The sequence below is a fragment of the Rhinatrema bivittatum genome, chromosome 9 (assembly GCF_901001135.1).
Source record: "Rhinatrema bivittatum chromosome 9, aRhiBiv1.1, whole genome shotgun sequence".
Taxonomy (NCBI): Eukaryota; Metazoa; Chordata; class Amphibia; order Gymnophiona; family Rhinatrematidae; genus Rhinatrema; species Rhinatrema bivittatum.
Window position 1 is genome coordinate 154,113,007 of NC_042623.1, and position 18,877 is coordinate 154,131,883.

The 18,877-nt window shown below is 43.6% G+C and overlaps 1 protein-coding gene across 1 annotated transcript in view; it reads right to left on the reverse strand.

The window, feature by feature from the left end:
• LOC115099581 (G-protein coupled receptor 35-like) overlaps window positions 1-18,192 on the reverse strand; it is a 51,679-nt gene extending 33,487 nt beyond the window's left edge. The window contains exon 1 of the mRNA XM_029617314.1: window positions 17,918-18,192. Coding sequence (XP_029473174.1) covers window positions 17,918-18,192 — 275 coding nt within the window. The remainder of the gene's footprint in view (window positions 1-17,917) is intronic.
• Window positions 18,193-18,877: the final 685 nt, after the last annotated feature.

Genomic DNA, 18,877 nt, shown 5'->3' on the forward strand with positions numbered 1-18,877 from the left:
ATGGAAATGATATCATATTCCTCTGTTGTCTGTTATAGTTGGATGGGATGTCTGGATGAATTGGTGGAAGTTCAGGGTGAAGAGCTAGGACGATCTCGATGACCTGGAGAAGGATTGGGTGAACTGGTGGATATATTGGCAAACTGGTGTTTTCAGTTAATGCACACGTTTTAAACTATAACAACTTCCATGTATAAATCAGGGTTTTACGTGAACAAGAAGTATTTTTATTCATGTATAAGATATATGTGCATATTTATAAATAGGTAAGAAAAGAATGAGCTTTCTCTAGTGGATTTTAAAAGTGTTCTGCACACCAAAGCCGGGAGATATGCATATGACTGGGACCAGCATGCACCGCGCGGATTTTAGAAAAAGCATGAGTACACGCCTATCTCCTGGTATGCGCACAAATTAAAAAGTTCAAAAAAGGGACAGGTGTGAGTGGGGCATGGGAGGGCCAAGCATGTTACATGAAGTGTGTATGTAAGTATTTTGCGCACAAGCACTCATGGGTTCCCCTACCGTGTAACTTTATTTCTGCTATGGGCGGCATGTAGGGTAATAAAATAACAAAAGCTAGGATAGTCAGTGGGGTTTTAATGGTCGGATCTAACAGGGCAAAAGGGAGGCAAGTTAGCTAGGGGGTTTAGGAAGACCTCTCTTTTACTGGGGCAAACTGGAAACTAACTTGTGAAACAGATAATTGTGCTGGCGCACGTATCTATTAAAATCCCACACACTTACGCAAGCGAGGCAGCATTTACATGCGCATGTGCGCATCAATATAAAGTCATGCGCACATGTATGCACATATAGCTAATTTTATATTAGGCATAATTATACAAGTATATACTTGCATATCTTATAAAATTGCCACGTCCATGTGAGTGAGCTGGGAAATGCGCTCATATGTGTGCACACACAGGGCTCTAAAAATTCATCTCTCTAAGCATTGCAGGTGTTTGGGGATAACCAAATATATGCACTTATGTTGGGGGGTAGACATACCAACTAATTTATAATTTGCATGTACCTGATATGTGCAGATAAAATACTGTAGTAGAACTCTGTGCAGCCATGTACGCTTATTTATGGGACCTCATGGAGTTATTTGAAAGTTATCCTCTTTGGAATGTAGTGCATAAAAAAATAATAAAATCACTAGCACTTATCTTACCTTTATCTTCCCTTTCTCACCCTATTACCTTAGTTGTGCTTTCCCAACTACAGAAAAGCTCACCTTGTTGCAGGAATTTGGTTGAGACGCTACGCTAAATATTTCAAGGGCAATAGTAAACATGGCATTTTTTGGAAGAATAGGGGTGCTATACACAGTAGGGGGGGGATTGTGAAAAGGTTTGATTGAATAAAAGCAGGAGTTAATTAGTTAAATTAATATTTTTGAACTGTGTCTTTTCTGATCATCTAAATTTAAATCTAAATGCAGAAGGCACAGAAAGTTAGCCTATCAAAAAATGAGGCAATGAATTAGTCAGTTAATATGATTTTCAGTGCTAAGAAGATAACTTACATCTTAAAACTAGGCAAATGAATGGCAGACTTACATCTAATCAGGCAAATTTTGAATTCCAGCATGAGATCCTTCTTTTAAGATCAGCCCTGCTAGGCTCAGAAAAGATTCAAAGAATGTCTCTTCCTTTGCTCTGTGTATCCCTTTCAGATCTCTTTACAGAATGATCTAAATACACTACTAAAATCATGATTGCAAGTAACTAAGTAGCATTTAATCTTTCTTCTCTATTTAATGCTTTATTATGAGACATGTCAAATGGATTCTTACCTTGTTTAGAGATGTCACATGTCAGAAATATATTGCAGAACTGCAGGAACCTTAAAGGGAAAGACTGCATCTAGATCAAGTTAAAGGAAATACGTGGTTTACCAATAGACTATGTGAGTCATAGCACTAAGAATTATTAAGAATGCTATGTGTGTGAAGCAAATGAAACATACTGATGACCCCAAATAATAGTTTATTTGAAGAAGTTCTCATATAAAGCTCATAACACATAAATCATGTGGTAATGTACAACATTAAAATCATGACTCCTTTATAGTCCAAAATGTTAGTCCATTTTTAATATAGTTTATACTTCCCTTATTGGCTTATATATTCTCTAATTTTCAGAATGACAAATAAGACTTCTTGGAACCATAATATAATACAAAAAATGCTTATCATGAAGTCCAATCCCGTATTTCATACAATTCTGATGCAGCTGCATTTCAGTACTTTAATACTGCCTGTTTTGGGGTAACAGAAAACCTTTTGTGCAGAAAAGGTTGAGTGTACCCAGTTTCTGTGCCATTCTTCACCATGCTGTTTCATAAGGACACAAAATCTGGGTACACCCTACCTTTCCACATAAACTATTAAATATCTGAAACATAAGTGCATCAGACCAGCCGGAGGGATCTGCTGGGTGGAGCAACTGGGAATCACTTCTGCACTCTTTGGACTTTGGCGATCTCAGTGGGTGGGGTAAGGCTTTCAGAGTTTGGGGAAAGGCGTTTTGTGGGACATCCCAAGTTACATTTAATGTGTACAGTTAAGTGATTGGGAAGGGAGGATGTTGCTAAAAGGAAAAAGAAATGAAACAAGTATCATTCATTCCATTTTCCAAAATGAAATTTTGTACAAATTTCGTGTCATTTCAAATGAAAGCACATACCTAAAAATTATATTTTGGGGATGAAAAAATCCAAAGGCCAAATACATTTTTTTAAGGGGAAGGTCTATCCATTACCAAACAAGAAAGAGACCTGGGGTAGCCAATCAGTATAACAAATATTTGGGGTAGGTAACAATTAAACTTGGGTGCATTTACAGAGGTTTCACTAGCAGAATGAAAGATGCAATAATAGAGCTGTAAAGATCTCTAATGAGACTCTACTGTCAGAACTGGGTTCAGTTCTAGGGATGAATAGTCAGGCACTTACTATCTTTTTGGTCATTGTGACAAAACCCTATTGTAGAATAAGCTCATAATTGGGGGGGCTTCAGTTTTAGTGATTTTTTTTTTCCGAAGACCCCTCACACAAAAACCTTTTCCTCTGCAGTGCCATTTTGATACCAAAAGATCTTCAGGTAGAGCTTGATTATTTGATTTTCCAGTGGAAAATAAAGCCATGGTTCTTTATATACAGGTCGATTTTAAAAGCATCGCTGGTGCAATAATGTGTACATACATGCGTATGTGGGCAGTGGGCGAGTCATGCAGATTTTTTTAAAAGCTGAAAAATACTTGCATTATGTACCCATGCACATGTGAGGAATAAGAGGGTGGAAAGGGGGCAGGGCATGGGCAGGGCATGAGCGCTCCAGGGCGGGTCCAAGACCTATGCACATAACTCCAGATTTTAAAAATGAAACCCACAGTGCTGATATACTAGATATCTATGTAGTTTGCTGCTGCTCCTGATGAGGAGCAAGTTTATTTATTTAGTCAAATGTATATACCGACTTTCAAATTCATATCTACAAGTCTGTAGATCTCAAGTTTTAGGGCCTATAGGAGCGGGCGAGGGGTCCAGGTCAACTGGGCAGGGTGCAGAATGAAGAACCAGAGGAGGGGGGAAAGACCTCGCTATCACCTGGACAGATGGATGGACTGACTGGAAATCTGGAATTGTGCCTCGTGTGAGCATGTTTTAAAATTCGCTGACATAGATGAGTAAAAGCTGACATGGTCCTATTGAAGACACACATGCGCTAGCTGTGCTTGAGCAACCTATTATAATTAGCAGCATACTTACACTTGCTTAATGTATTTTAAACATATGCATGTAAGTGGGCGCATGATTAAAAATTCTAACATATCCTCACTGATACGCACATGTATAGGCGTACTCGTTTTAAAATGAACCTCATAGCTTTTATCAGTCAAGCTTAACTGGTTGTTAATTATTTGATTTTTGCTGTGCTATTTTATTCATTCTGCTAATGTTTCTAAGTTATAAATGATTAGTTTTGATTCTTCAGGGTGGACCTGAGTAGGAATTATTTATGTATTGTGCAGTTTGGCTTATTTTAACGTTTCAATTAGTTTTATGTGTAATTATTGCCTTACTTATGTTGTTTGACTAGCATATATTTTATTTGATGATATGCTTGTATATTATCATTTCTTATTTAAAACAGTAAAATAAACCCAGTTCGCCTGAATTTTCTTAATATTAGTTTTCTGAAAATCAACAATAACTTGTAGATGCTCATTATGAGTTGTATGGCCCAGTGAGATTGAAAGAACCCTTCTGTTTGCTTACAAATTTGGTGTCATATTCCAAAAACAAATTGCACAATTTCAGAAAGTTTCCATAGTTTGCTGAGTCTTCTCTTTCACTGTGCCTTGCAACAGAAATCTTTTGCCTCTCCAAGTAAATCAGTAAATTAATGATTTTTATAGAAGGGATGTGCAGGCCTCATATTTTCATTTTTCAGTTTAATATTTTTTTGTCTGTCAGGTTTGCTTCCTAAACCAAACCCCCCCCCCAAAAAAAAACCATTAAAAAACCCACATCCAAAAAAATACACCATAAAGGGACTCACTGAGGCCTTCCTTCCCCCTCCTGCCCCTCAACAAAGATTCAGAGATTGGGCTGAGCTCAGCCAGGGATGGACCAGACCCCTCTGATCCCATCTCCCCTTCCGTTCTAGTTTCAGGGCTCAGATTTATCTGGCTGGGCTGACTTGAGTCCAGATGGGCCTCCCTAGGCTATTACGATGCCCCTAAAGAAGATGCTTGGCCTCTACCTATCCCTTCCATTGGGAGGTCAGCAAGAACAGGGCAGGAGTGACAGCACTGACTACCTGGAGGACAGTGCCAAAGTGACGTCACTTCAGTCTCTATCTCAGGGGGAATCCACTACTATTGTATTGTATGTTCCATTCAGAACAAACCAGAAATGGCCTCATTTGTCATATTTTACCCATTTGGATAAAACAAATGTACATCCCTGTTTTACATTACAGTCTCTGCTTTCGTGCATCACCATCCTGTGAGAATTTGAAAACTGTGTTGCTACCGAGCGCACTTCTCTTGACTGTTTGAAAGGTAAATGCCATCTTTCAGAACACTGCTTATCTGTACCAGAATCTACATGTTTCTGAAACTTTTTCTTTATATTTATCCAGTCTCTTCCTCCTATTTAATTGAAATCAAAGTCTTTCAATAGACTGAAATTGGAAAAAATGTCTGCAAAAAAAGCAGAAAACTTCATTTGCCTGCTTACTATACTCTAAAAATGAAAATATCTTTTACTATTCTGAAGTAATTGGATGCACCAAAAACAATTTTTGGATGTGCAGGTGTATGAGACTGTGTCAGCCCTGCTACAGCTAAACCAAGATTCAACACAGACGTGAGAATGAAATTGCTTTCGGTTGAAACCACAGCATATTTAGACTGATTTAAAAAGCATTCTTCTTTCTGATATCAAGCTTGGTGCAACCAGGTGTGCATCCCATGCATTTGCATGGGAGACACATCTTGGGGAAGGGGCAGCAGCAGGTAGAGTCGATCTGACCTTGTCCTCCGAAGTCCTGGTGGTCCAGTGCAGGGACAACCAAAGCAGAGGTTGCAGACTCTGCTTCCACCCTCCACCACTTCACTGAAGCCAGTATCTTTTTTTTTTTTTTTTTTGGAGATCAGATTTCATTGATCTTTTCCTGCTGAGGAGATGCTGAAACCTCATAGCAGCTTTTTTCATTTTCATATCCAACCAGTTCCTTCATCAGAAGAGGAGGAAGTATAATTGCCTCAGGCCAGGAACCACTGGAAGTGCTTGAGCTGAGGAAGAGAAGCAGTGCTGTGTCTGTGTGTTCAGTTGTCAACTGAAGGGAGAATGTGTGAGAAAGGGAGCCAGCCTGGGTTGTATGTGAGTGTGTGTGTGTGTGTGTGTGTGTGTGAATGGCAGCTGGATTGTGTGTGTGTGAATGGCAGCCTGCGCTTTGTGTGTGTGTGTGAATGCTAGCCTGGGTTGCATATGTGTGTGTATGTATGTATGTATGTGTGTGTGTGTGTGTGAATGCCAGCTTGGGTTGTATGTGTGTGTGTGTGAATGGAAGCCTAGGTTTTGTGTGTGTGGGTGTATGTGTCTGTGTGTGTGTGAATGGCAGCCTAGGTTGTGTATGTGTGTGTGTATGTCTGTGTGAATGGCAGCCTGAGTTGTGTTTGTGTGTGTGTGTGTGTGTGAATTGCAACCTGGGTTGTGTGTGTGTATGTGAATGTCAGCCCAGGTTGTGTGTGTGTGTCAATGGCAGCCTAGGTGTTGTGTGTGTGTGTGTGTAAGTACTATGAATGGCAGCCTGGGTTGTGTGTGTGTGTGTGAATGGAAGCCTAGGTTTTTGTGTGTGTGTGTATGTATGTGTGTGCGTGAATGGCAACTTGGTGTGTGTGTGTGTGTGTGTGTGAATGGCAGCCTGAGTTGTGTTTGTGTCTGTGTGTGTGAATGGCAGCTGGGTTGTGTGTGTGTGAATGGCAGCCTGCACTTTGTGTGTGTGTGTGTGTGTGTGTGAATGCTAGCCTGGGTTGCATATGTGTGTGTGTGTGTGTGAATGCCAGCTTGGGTTGTATGTGTGTGTGTGAATGGAAGCCTAGGTTTTGTGTGTGTGTGTGTGTGTGTATGTATGTATGTGCGTGTGTGAATGGCAACTTGGTTTGTGTGTGTGTGTGTGTGTGTGTGAATGGCAGCCTAGGTTGTGTATGTGTGTGTGTATGTCTGTGTGAATGGCAGCTGAGTTGTGTTTGTGTCTGTGTGTGTGAATTGCAGCCTGGGTTGTGTGTGTGTGTGTGTATGTGAATGGCAGCCCAGGTTGTGTGTGCGTGTCAATGGCAGCCTAGGTGTTGTGTGTGTGTATGTACTATGAATGGCAGCCTGGGTTGTGTGTGTGTGTGTGTGTGTGTGTATGTGTGTGAATGGCAGCCTGAGTTGTGTGTGTATGTGTGTGTGTGTGTGACTGGCAGCCTGGATTGTGCATATGTGTGTGTGTGTGTGTGTGTGTGTGTGTGTGTGAAAGGCAGATTGGGTTGTATGTGTGTGTGTGTGTGAATGGAAGCCTAGGTTTTGTGTGGGTGTGTGTATGTATGTGTGTGCGTGAATGTCAACTTGGTTTGTGAGTGTGTGTATGTGTGTGTGTGTGTGTGTATGTGTGTGTGTGTGTGTGAATGGCAGCCTGAGTTGTGTTTGTGTCTGTGTGTGTGAATTGCAGCCTGGGTTGTGTGTGTGTGTGTATGTGAATGGCAGCCCAGGTTGTGTGTGCATGTCACTGGCAGCCTAGGTGTTGTGTGTGTGTGTGTGTGTATGTACTATGAATGGCAGCCTGAGTTGTGTGTATATGTGTGTGTATGTGACTGGCAGTCTGGGTTGTGCATATGTGTATGTGTGTGGTGTGTGTGTGTGTGTGTGTGTGTGTGTGTGTGAGAATGGCAGCCTGGGTTGTGTGTGTGTGTATGTGAATGGCAGCCTGGATTGTGTGTGTGTGTGTGTGTGTGTGTGTGTGTGTGTGTGTATGGCACCCTGAGGTTGTGTGTGTTTGTGTGAATGGCAGCCTGGTATGAATGTGTGTTTGATTGCCAGCCTGGGGTTTGAGTGGTGAAAGTCTGTGCCACCCCCAGTAAACCATGACAAGCTCAGGGTGACTGGAAATTAAATGTTTTCAGGTATGAGGGACTTGGGATTTTTCCATCCTTATTAGTTTTAAATACTAGGCATTTGTGTCTTCTATTTTGAAATATTTTATTGCTGTTCGGAAAAGTTTTTAAACTGTTTATATGTGTTTTAATTATTGAATGTTTTTCTATTCATCACCTCTTTGGGAATATTCTTTTTATGAGTATGGTTTCTTATGTTTTATATTTCTTGATTTTTTGTTTGATTTATGAGGTCTGGTGATGTTTCTGTTTATGAATTGCTGCATTACATACAGAGTCTGGTTTGTTGCAGTTTCCAGTTCGGTTTTGGTCTATATGTTTCTATTTACTCTGTATTTGATGAGGGTATACCTGTGCTCTGCATGTGTGACCGATGTGGGGTATTCTGTAAGCATGTAGTTTAAATTTGGGGATTTATGGCAGCCTGGTTTGTTCTGCTTTTCTAATAGATGTTTTAGGACCTGATGTAATATTTGTGGTGTTGCCTTTTCATAGATAGGGTTGCTCCTGTTTGAATGCTTGAAGTTAATACTCTTTCGGTATGAGAAGTTTATTATATTGTTGTCATTCAGTTTACTCAAAGGCAAACCCACGCCTAACATTTTATAATAGGACAAATACTATATGGGTTCCAAGTGTCTTTTTTTGCAGGGATTTCTGGGTGGCACCACAACAGTGCAAGTTTTTCTGAACAACAAAATGATACTGGCTACAGGGCTCACCAGTGTCATTTTTACGTGTGAGTAGGTGGGGTAACAGCACCTGGGGATCTCTGCTGTACAATTTAGGAATTTGGACCTGCAGATAGGTAGGACGTAGGATATGCTCATGGAGAGTGGCAGTTTTGAAAGTTTGGATTACTGGAGGGAGCAGGGGTTTTTTTAGGTGGGGAAAATGGGACTGGAACAGAGCATGAGACAAATATTTTCTATTATGTGTTGATTATTTGAAAAACAACAATTCAGTGTGAAAAAAAAACCCAGAATGGCAGACCAGGCCAGGGGGCAGCACAGTAATAGTTTGCACAGGGCAGCATCATTGACTGCAGTACCCAGTCAATGAGGTCTCTGAATTTCACTTAGAAATAATTGATATATCCTTGCTTGCAATATCTTCCTTACAGTCTCTGTATTTATTCCCAAAGTAGTTTTTTTCTGAACTGAACTTTGCGGAGCTCGCTGTGACCTCTGTGCCATTCATGATATTCTCAACTGGGTTTGACCTGTAGACTTGAGGATTTGAAACCAAACTCCTAGTCTGAGTCAGGAAGGGTCACAAGGACATTTTCCATATTCCTTCATCAATATATTTTTGTCCAAATCTATAACCCAGAAAGAGACAGGAACAAGCTGCATGCACCCCTGCCCTGACAGCTGTGCTTTAAAAATGGTGCTGGTCTCAGGCCAGATGGGCCAAGTTGTTTTGATGTATACAAAATGGAGAAGGGACATTGGAGTGATAGTGTTTGGGGGATCTGAAGGCAATGAAACAATGTGACAAAAGAGTAACTAAAACCAGAGGGATGCTGGGATGCATAATAGAGTAACCAGCAGGAAAAAGGAAGTGATAATGCACTTGTGCAGTTCTTTGATGAAACCTCACCTAGGGTACTGTGTTCAGTTCTAGTGACTTTATCTCAAAAAGGATAGAGACAGGATGGAAGCGGTCCAGAGAAATGTAATTAAAATGGCATGGGGCTTGTGTCAGAAGACATATGAGGAGAGGCTGAAGGATCTGAGTATGTAGGCTTTGCATGCAAGATTGGCCCAAGTAGGGATGCACTGTGCCAATCTCGAATGCGAGGCCATTTTGGTTACACTCCTTCCAACTTCAAGCACCTACCTCCCTATTCCTGTTTTAAAAGCACTTTTTAAAGCACTTTTCTTTATTAATGTGGATTTTCAGGTTAACTCACATTTTTAACACTTTTTTTTTTGTTTAACGTGCTTTTTAAAATTTGATTTGCATCTCATTAGCTTACTGCATCCTACAATACTGCTGGTTTCTACAGTGCGTGTTAAAAACCCATGCTAAAATGTAACTCCTGTTTAACTCACATTTTCTTACATTGGCCACTAAGAGGAAAAGAATGGGCACAGGTTCAGTGTAGCGGTGCCCTCAGCCCTCTTACCACTCTCATGAAAATGAGTGGAAACTCAGCAGAAGGAGGTTTATCTTAATGAAGTTAATTAACAAATATCAATGCACAAAAACTACTGTGAGGCCCATATAACCAATCTATTATCAAAAAATGGTTATCACTAATTCACATCCATATCAAACTAACAATTTCCAAAAATACTTTATTTTCATCATATCATTATATTATTTATCATATACAAAATGTGGTCATGTTATGGTTTTGAGGTGTTTGAGTGGATTCTTGGGTACTGTGGAGATGACCATGCCCACAGGGAGGAGCCCTGTGGGGAACCACAATACTAGGCTAGACTCGGGACACACAAATACAGAGATTCATCTTTTATTGTACAGCTGATGTATACCACCAGAAGTGGCAGTAGTGAGGTGATCAAGAGGTAGCTGTCCGGGACCCTCGGCAGAGGGGAACCGTCTCACAGAGATGGTATAGGGATATCCGGATGCAGGTTCCCAGCACAGCAGAGCTGTAGATGAGACAGACTGAGAATGTTAGATTACTCACTAAGTGGGTAGCTGTATAGGTGGAGATCCCAGCAGGCAGAAGTAGTTGAACAGGCACTGAGCCAGGGAGAGCAGGACCTCGAGGAGCAAGTACCTGATCCCACATAGGCACCTGAAAGAAAGTAAAGGGCCCCCAAGGAGCGGGTACCCAGGTTAGAGACATACCCCGAAGGGCAGAGAGAGCTTCCAGCGGCAGCAAGGAAGCAGCAGAGTAGCTCAGACCGGAGGCTTTCCATCCATACACGATCCTTGCTAACTCAATGAGCTAGCAAACAAGGGCAGGCTAAATACCCGGATGGCGTGATGTCACTCGAGGGGGACACCCTCGAGGTTCCCGCCATGTCGTGGATAAAAACGTGGATGGCATGCGCGCGCGCACCTTAGGAGGCCCTTAGGAGAAACATGGCGTGAGGCTTTGCCATTGCCGTTCCGGGAACGCCGGAGAGAGCGGCATGCAAACGCGGCAGTAGCCATCTTCCCAAGGCTAGCGGGGAGAGCAGAAAGACAGGTGAGGCACAAAGGTCGAAGCCATCTGAGACCGACGGACGCAACAGGTCATTGTTAATTACAAATGTATGAATAAAATACCTAAGTTAAAAATTCTCACATACACTAATCTGTACAATGATGGTAAGAAAGGAGCGATCTTAACCAATATGAATTTAAACATTAAAGATGCTAGAACATAGCACAATTTCCTTATTATGGTCCTAAACTACATTTCTCTAATATTTGCAAATGCTGATATAAGTCAAATCCTCATCCAAGATGAGTCAAGCCCCCCAAAATTATCTCAAGTGAAACCACACTGTGCTTTTCCAAATATAATCCTGTACTCTAAAATCCTCTGAGTAACATCCAGCCTGCCATGCTTATCCAGACAATTAAAACCAATAAATGGCTTCAAAATGAAATATGCAGTGCTCCATAAAAGCTTTATTGTTGCGCTGGAGGTGGACCCTTGGCCTGGTGCAGGATTAGTACGGCTCTCTGGTCGGACCCGGAGAGCGCCTGCCAGCAGGAGGTGGAGCACAGGAGGAGACAGAAGCTAGCTGGAGCTTTACCAATAGCAACCCGGGGTTCCCTCAGGTTGAGCCCTTGGTTACCCGGGCCATCTGGTCTTAGCTGGGCCTCGCAGGGTCTCCTTGAGAGAAAGTTCAAGGGAGTGCCCACCACGGACAGGGGTGTGCGGTCAGTGTCCAAACAGAGAAGACCAGAGGCAGGAGGCCAGAAGAGAGTGTCCGAGTGTATAGCGAGGATCAAGGCCAGAGAATCAGTCCAGAGTAGTCAGCCAATGCAGGGTCGGTAACAGTGGTCAATCCGGGCATGGTCAGGTTAGGCAAAGGTCAAGTTCCAGGCAGCAATCAGAGTAATCAGTTCAGGCAGAGGTCAAGTTCCAGGCAGCGATCAGAGTAGTCAGTTCAGGCAGAGGTCAAGTTCCAGCCAGTGATCAGAGAAGTCAGAGTTCAGGCAGAGGTCAGGGCAGGCAGCAATCAAAGAGTAGTCGGAGAACAGGCAGAGGTCAGTACCATGAGATCAGTCTGAAGGGCACTACCAGGAATGGAGAGACGAAGGAACAGGAGACGCTGGAACAGGAGACACAGGAGACGCTGGAACAGGAGACGCTGGAACAGGAGACACAGGAGCAAGACACTGGAATGCAGAAGGCAAACTAGAGACACCGGAGTGTACGACAGGATTGCCAAGGCACCGTTCAGGGGAATGGGCCTGGCCTTACATACACGGGAGCAGTGATGTCATCGGAGGGTGACGGATCCGGGTGTCCCGCGCTGGTGCTTTTAAAATCTGCGAGGTAGGCTGCGTGCGCGCCTAGGGGCGGGGCCGAGGAGCAGGATGACGCAGAGCCCCTGCGAGAGCTCCGCTGTGAGGCCGGCATTGCAGATGGTGAGTGGGGGAGCCAGCAACGCCGCAAACTTGCTGCAGCGGCAGAGGGAGTGAGCCCGGAGCTGGTATACAGACGGGAGAGGTGAGCAGGACCAGCCGCGGAGCGGCCGCGGCCGGGAAGCGCAACATTTATTCATTCTTCTTTTATTCTTATTCCACAGATTGGGTTTCACCACACTGGCTGCATCAGAGACTTTGTTAATGGAACATCACAAACAATCTTCAAGGAGATGAAGCACTCCATTGCAGTAAACACTCAAACAGGCCTTCAAAAAATGCCATCCTGCTCCAAAACATGTTCTAAATACATGAATTGTATTTTATGTGCGCTAAGCATGTCTTTCGAGCACATTTTCAGGTTAGCGTAGCTTTGTTAATCCCCGATTCATTACCTTTTTTTTAGCTCATGCATTAAGAAACCGTGCATTGACTTTCAGTGCATAGTTTTTTTTTGTTTTTTTTAAATCTCTTTATTGCTTTCAGAAGACAAATACAGTATTCAAAACAAATGCTGAACAGCAATCCCAAAGAAGCAAGCACAAATCACAATATAGCTCTACACAAACTTTAGAACAAGCATGTCTTCTTAGAAGAAAAAACCCTATCCCCAACTGCCCCCCAACAGTTCCAAAATTGGCTAACACTTTATGTTACCAAAAGAGTATTGATAATTAGACTGTGAATCCTGCAAGACAGAGGATCCAGATATGGCTTCCAAATCTGAAGGAAGATTTTTTGTCTCCTACAATTTTTCTTAGTGACAGAAACTTTTTCCTTAGGTATTAGTCCATGCATCTGTATGCGCAATTGCTCCAAGTTAGGGACATCCTTATGAATCCACTGTAGCAGCCTGCATTTTTAAATTATATAACAAGTTTTACGGATGTAAAATAACAAGTACTTATCAGCAATTTCATAATCATCATAGACATCCAAGAGGCCCAGTGATGCATCTAGAGGCACGTCCCTCCCAGCCCATGTAGAAATATGTGGAAAGAGAGAGACCCAAAAGCTTATAATGTTCACACAAGATCAAAAGCAATGAAAAAAATGTGCCCTCTACTGTTCAACATTTCAAACAGGCAGGGCTCTGAGTGATACCCACTAGGGATGTGAATTGTGTGCCAGATCATTTTAACGATCGGGTTCGGCTGGAGGGGGAGAAAAATCTGATCGGGGGTGATGTGAATCGGAATCGGTTCCGATTCACATCGTTATTTTTTTTTTAGTGAGGCCCGACCCTTTAAAATTAACCCCTTACCTTCCCCCACCCTCCCGAACCCCCCCAAAACTTTTTACGATTACCTGGTGGTCCAGTGGGGGCGCGGGGACCGATCTCCCGCTCTCGGGCCATCGGCACCATTTTGGCTGCCACTCAAAAATGGCACCAATGGCCCGATAAAAAAAACAAAACACCCGACCCTTTAAAAACGACCCCTTAGCTTCCCCCACCCTCCCGAGCCCCCCAAAACATTTTAAAATTACCTGGTGGTCTAGTGGTGGTCCCGGGAGCAATCTCCCATTCTCGGGCCGTCGACTGCCACTCATAAAGATGGCGCCGATGGCCTTTTGCCCTTACCATGTGACAGGGTATCCGTGCCATTGGCCGGCTCCTGTCACATGGTAGGAGCACTGGATGGCCGGTGCCATCTTTAAAGATGGTGGCGGCCATCTTTACAATGGCGGCGGCCATCTTTAAAGACGGCAGCGGCCATCTTTAAAGATGGCACCGGCCAGCCAGTGCTCCTACCATGTGACAGGTGCCGACCAATGGCACGGATACCCTGTCACTTGGTAAGGGCAAAAGACCATCGGCGCCATCTTTATGAGTGGCAGCCGACGGCCTGAGAACGGGAGATCAGACAGTTTGGAGGATCGAACAGTGGGAACTGGAAGCCAGCCGGGTAAGGAAGCAATATCTTTCTATGCTCCCTTAAATTCGGCAGCAGCAGGAATTTCCTCAAGAGTTACACCAGAGGTACTGCCTGTTCCCTTGGTAAAACCAGCTAATATTACCCTAGACTTAATTTGGAAAGCAATAGCAACTTTGTCAAATCAAGTTGCACAGTCATTGTCTCAACATCGGGATTTTTCAAACTCCCTAACTGTTGTGCAAACAGAAATTGCAGGAATAAAAGTTCAAGTGGGACTCCTTGGAAACTAAATAGTTACAAACCCAGAAATCAGTGGATATAATACTGAATGGTCATTTATACCTCCAGAATAAAATGGAAAATCTGGAAAATGTTATAAGGCATTGTAACCTCAGAATTTTAAATTTTCCAAGAAGGAGATTTACCACACCAATTGAAATGCTTCGTAGATATTTTACGGAAGTTTTGGCAATTAAGGAAAATTTTATCCCACCTGTATCTAAGGCATATTATATGCCGGGTGCCAAAGCTCAAAATGTGAATAATACTCCAACTGAAGCAGTTCCCGTGGACATATCCCATTTATCATCTTTTTTGGAAACTTCCACAGAAGAAAATATTTCCTCTTCTACGCCGATTTTTACATTTGCTTTGGACTCTGATCGAGACTTTGTCCTAAAAATGTTTTTTTGTAAAAGAGATGAAGTATTTTGGGGGTTTAAGATTTGCATGTTCCCTGATGTGTCCAAGTTAACTCAATCTAAGAGGAAATGTTTCCTATTAATGCGTCCAGCTGTTGTAAATTTGGGAGCATCTTTTTGGCTATACTTTCTGTGTAAATGTGTAGTAAAATACAGTGGGGTGTGCCATCCTCATCCACCAATAACATTTGTGTCATAAAGGCCAAGGTTTTATGAATGAGAATGGCAACACCTACTTTTCTGGAAATAGAGGCAAATGCAGCAAAATAAGCATCAACCCATTTTCTCTTTAATTTACTGAGTTCCTCAGGGGACAGATGAATTTCCTGCATTAAAGCTATAGAGGTCTGCTTTTGGCGTAATGTGCCAAGGACTTTTTTCTGCTTAACAGGAGATCCAATACCTGCAATATTTCAAGATATTATGATATTAACCAGAAGATAAATAGCAAAGTCACTTACTCCAGAAAACTCGAAATATTTGGAGGAGAAGTATTCCCCAGCTTAAACAATCCCTCCTGTCCTCCAGTAGAATTTGCAGGCCCTAGTAAGCCGAAACACCCCGGACACCCGCCAGTACTATTGGAATCCCTACCCCATCCTGAATCCCAAACAGAATTCAACTATAAATTAGAGATGTGAATCGTGTCCTCGATCGTCTTAACGATCGATTTCGGCTGGGAGGGGGAGGGAATCGTATTGTTGCCGTTTGGGTGTTTAAAGTATCGTGAAAATCGTTAAAATCGTGAGCCGGCACACTAAAACACCGTAAAACCCACCCCCGACCCTTTAAATTAAATCCCCCACCCTCCCGAACCCCCCCCCCAAAATGCCTTAAATTACCTGGGGGTCCAGCGGGGGTCCGGAACGGCCTCCTGAAATCGAATCGTGTTGTCTTCAGCCGCCGCCATTTTGCAAAATGGCAGCGCAAAATGGCGCCGGCCATAGACCAACATGATTCGACTGCAGGAGGCTGTTCCGGACCCCCGCTGGACCCCCAGGGACTTTTGGCCAGCTTGGGGGGGCCAGGTGGAAAAACGATTTGCGGCAGGAGATTGCTCCCGGACCCCGGCTGGACCCCCAGGGACTTTTGGCCAGCTTGGGGGGGCCTCCTGACCCCCAAAAGTCCAGCGGGGGTCCGGAACGACCTCTTGCAGTCGAATCGTGTTGGTCTATGGCCGGCGCCATTTTGCGCCGCCATTTTGCAAAATGGCGCCGGCTGAAGACAACACGATTCGATTGCAGGAGGTCGTTCTGGACCCCCGCTGGAACCCCAGGTAATTTAAGGCATTTTGGGGGGGTTCGGGAGGGTGGGGGATTTATTTGAAAGGGTCGGGGAGGGTTTTAGGGTGTTTTAGTGTGCCGGTTTTCCCGCCCTCCCCCTTCCCCTCCCCCTTCCCCCGATTTACGATTTTTTGACGATAAATCGGGGGAATTCTTATTGTATCGTGGCTCTAACGATTTTTAACGATTTAAAATATATCGGACGATATTTTAAATCATCAAAAAACGATTCACATCCCTACTATAAATAACTAATATTATCCTCTTTCATGTGGCTCACACCTACACACCATTCATACATCCCAAACATTCACCACACATACCGATGCATTTGGGTGCCACCTTCCATAAACATACACATACAAACCAGTCATACATAACAAACAAACATCCATACTACTGATCAACATCCCTTCATCAGAGAAACAAAGGACAATAATACTAAGAGATGTTTAGAAAACAATGCAATAAGGGGTAGATTTTCAAAGGGTTATGTGCGTAAGATATGCATGTAACCCCTGAAAACCTACCCCTGCGTGTGCCAAGCCTGTTTTGCATAGGCTCCGGGACAAGCGTATGTCCCAGGGCTTCGAAAAAGGGGCAGTCCGGGGCGGGGACAGTGGGCGTGGCCATGGTACGTGGGTGGTCCGGGGGCGAGGCCGAGTGCTCCAGCACAGCGGCACCGGGGCATGGCGCACCAGCAGCTGGCCGGCGCGTGCAAGTTACACCTGCCTTGGGCAGGCATAACTTTTGGAACAAAGGTATAGTTAAGGCTGGGGGGTGGGTTAGATAGGTGAAAGGAGGGGAAGGTGAGGGGGGGCCAAAAAAAAGTTCCCTCCAAGGCCGCTCCAATTTCGGAGCGGCCTTGGAGGGAACGGGGAAAGCCATCAAGGCTCCCCTCGGGCTCGGTGCATGCTAGGTGCACATGTGTGCACCCCCTTGCGCATGCCGACCCCGGATTTTATAACATGTGCGCTGCAGCGTGTGCATGTTATAAAAGCGGGTGTACATTTGTGTGCGCCGGGTAGCACCCACAAATGTACCCCGCGCATGTAACTTTAAAAATCTGCCCCTAAGTCAGACAGAGAGTCCACTGAAGTCTGCAGGCCAAGCTCACTCTGAAGATCGCAGGAATAGCAAGCTTTGCAGAGACAAGCATGAACAGGTCATAAACATCCCTGAAGATGAAACAAAGATGTCTCTGCATCCATAATCAGAGGGTGATGAGGGTTTTCAGAAAAAAGTTCTGTGGCCGTCATCTAAATAGCATTGCAGCACAAGGGTCGACAGAAAAGAAGTCACCGCAAAGTCCACCATACTATGTCATCCCTGCTACATGTCCCTTTCCATGAAAAACGCAGCATAGCAGGGAAAGTTAAAGCAAATCACACCTTCTTCTTGATCAGATATCCACAAAATGGCACCATTTTGCGCCTTTTCACCACCACTCTAGCAGAATAGTCATTAAAGATCAGGCCTTGACTGCCCTCATGCTTCAATTCCTTTTTCGTATGGGAAGACCCTAAGATTTTTTGCCTATCAGCATAATTGAGCACCCTAATCGTTACAGGGTGAGGTTTAGCAGTAATATCACCACGAGTGCCGATTCTGTGGGCCCACTCACAGCAGATCATAGGGGAATTTTCAGCTAGATTGAGGTCTTTCAAAAGCCAAGTAAGCATTATGTCCATCAGCTGCGATTCAGGAATATTTTCCAAAATGCCCAAAACTTCAAATTATTGTGGCAACTATGGTTTTCTAAGTCATCAATTTTCACTTGTGCCGCCTGGACCACCCACTCGAGGCCCTCAACTTACTGATCCAGCATTTGCACCTTAACAGTGGTTTCACGCATGCCCACTTCAATGTCAGTGAAGAGTTTGGCAAATTCAGATAGTTTAGCATCCACATCTATAACAGAGGCGTTCAATTTATCCAACTGGCCTTCCATGGCCGCAATAACTCCTGCAGAGACCTCACGAATAATAGCTATTGTGTCCCATCCTGCCTGGTTGGAAGGTGAAACCGCCGCCATGTCTTGCTCCGGAACCCCTGGCTTAGATTTCTCTTTGTCCTTCTTTGTCGTTCCCATGGCATAATAAGAAGCCACAGAATGTAGTAATCTAGCTCCTGCTTCATTATAGAGCAATAGTTCCCAGTGGCAGTATAAAAAATAGGAATTACAGACTGAGAGAAGGGAGGGTGGCACCTAGAGCCTGGACACAATACGTCTGCTCAGCTCATTACATCACCAGAAGTCCCTCAGTGCATAGTTTTAACGCATGGCACATTATATCGGGTTCTTAGTTTGTACAGTCACTTACCTTCACTCCAAGCAACACAGCCATGCATGATTTGCAGCTCTTCCCTATGATTTTAAGCACTCTGGCACCAATGAAGTTAATGTAGAACCTTGTCCCTCTCTTGCACTGGGAAAGGAAATAACTATACAGGCTGCTATTAAGTGTGGCTTTTGCTTCACTTTCTGATGGCTAGGAAGATGAATAAAAGTGTTAATATGAAGCAAAGTCACGCTCCTTATAGTCATGCAGTGCTGCCCTCAGATACTGTTCTTAACATTCAAATTTAATTGAATGATCGTATAGGAAGCAACAATTTTCCAGTTTTAATTTCCTGATTTTATTAATTTTCTAGATCAGTTTTTGTGTACAGCTAACAGAAAAATGCTTGCTATTATCAGTTGCAACACAGTGTTCAGAATACCTAATACATGGCAACTGGCAGTGTCTATATTTGCATATGACTGCCATGATACT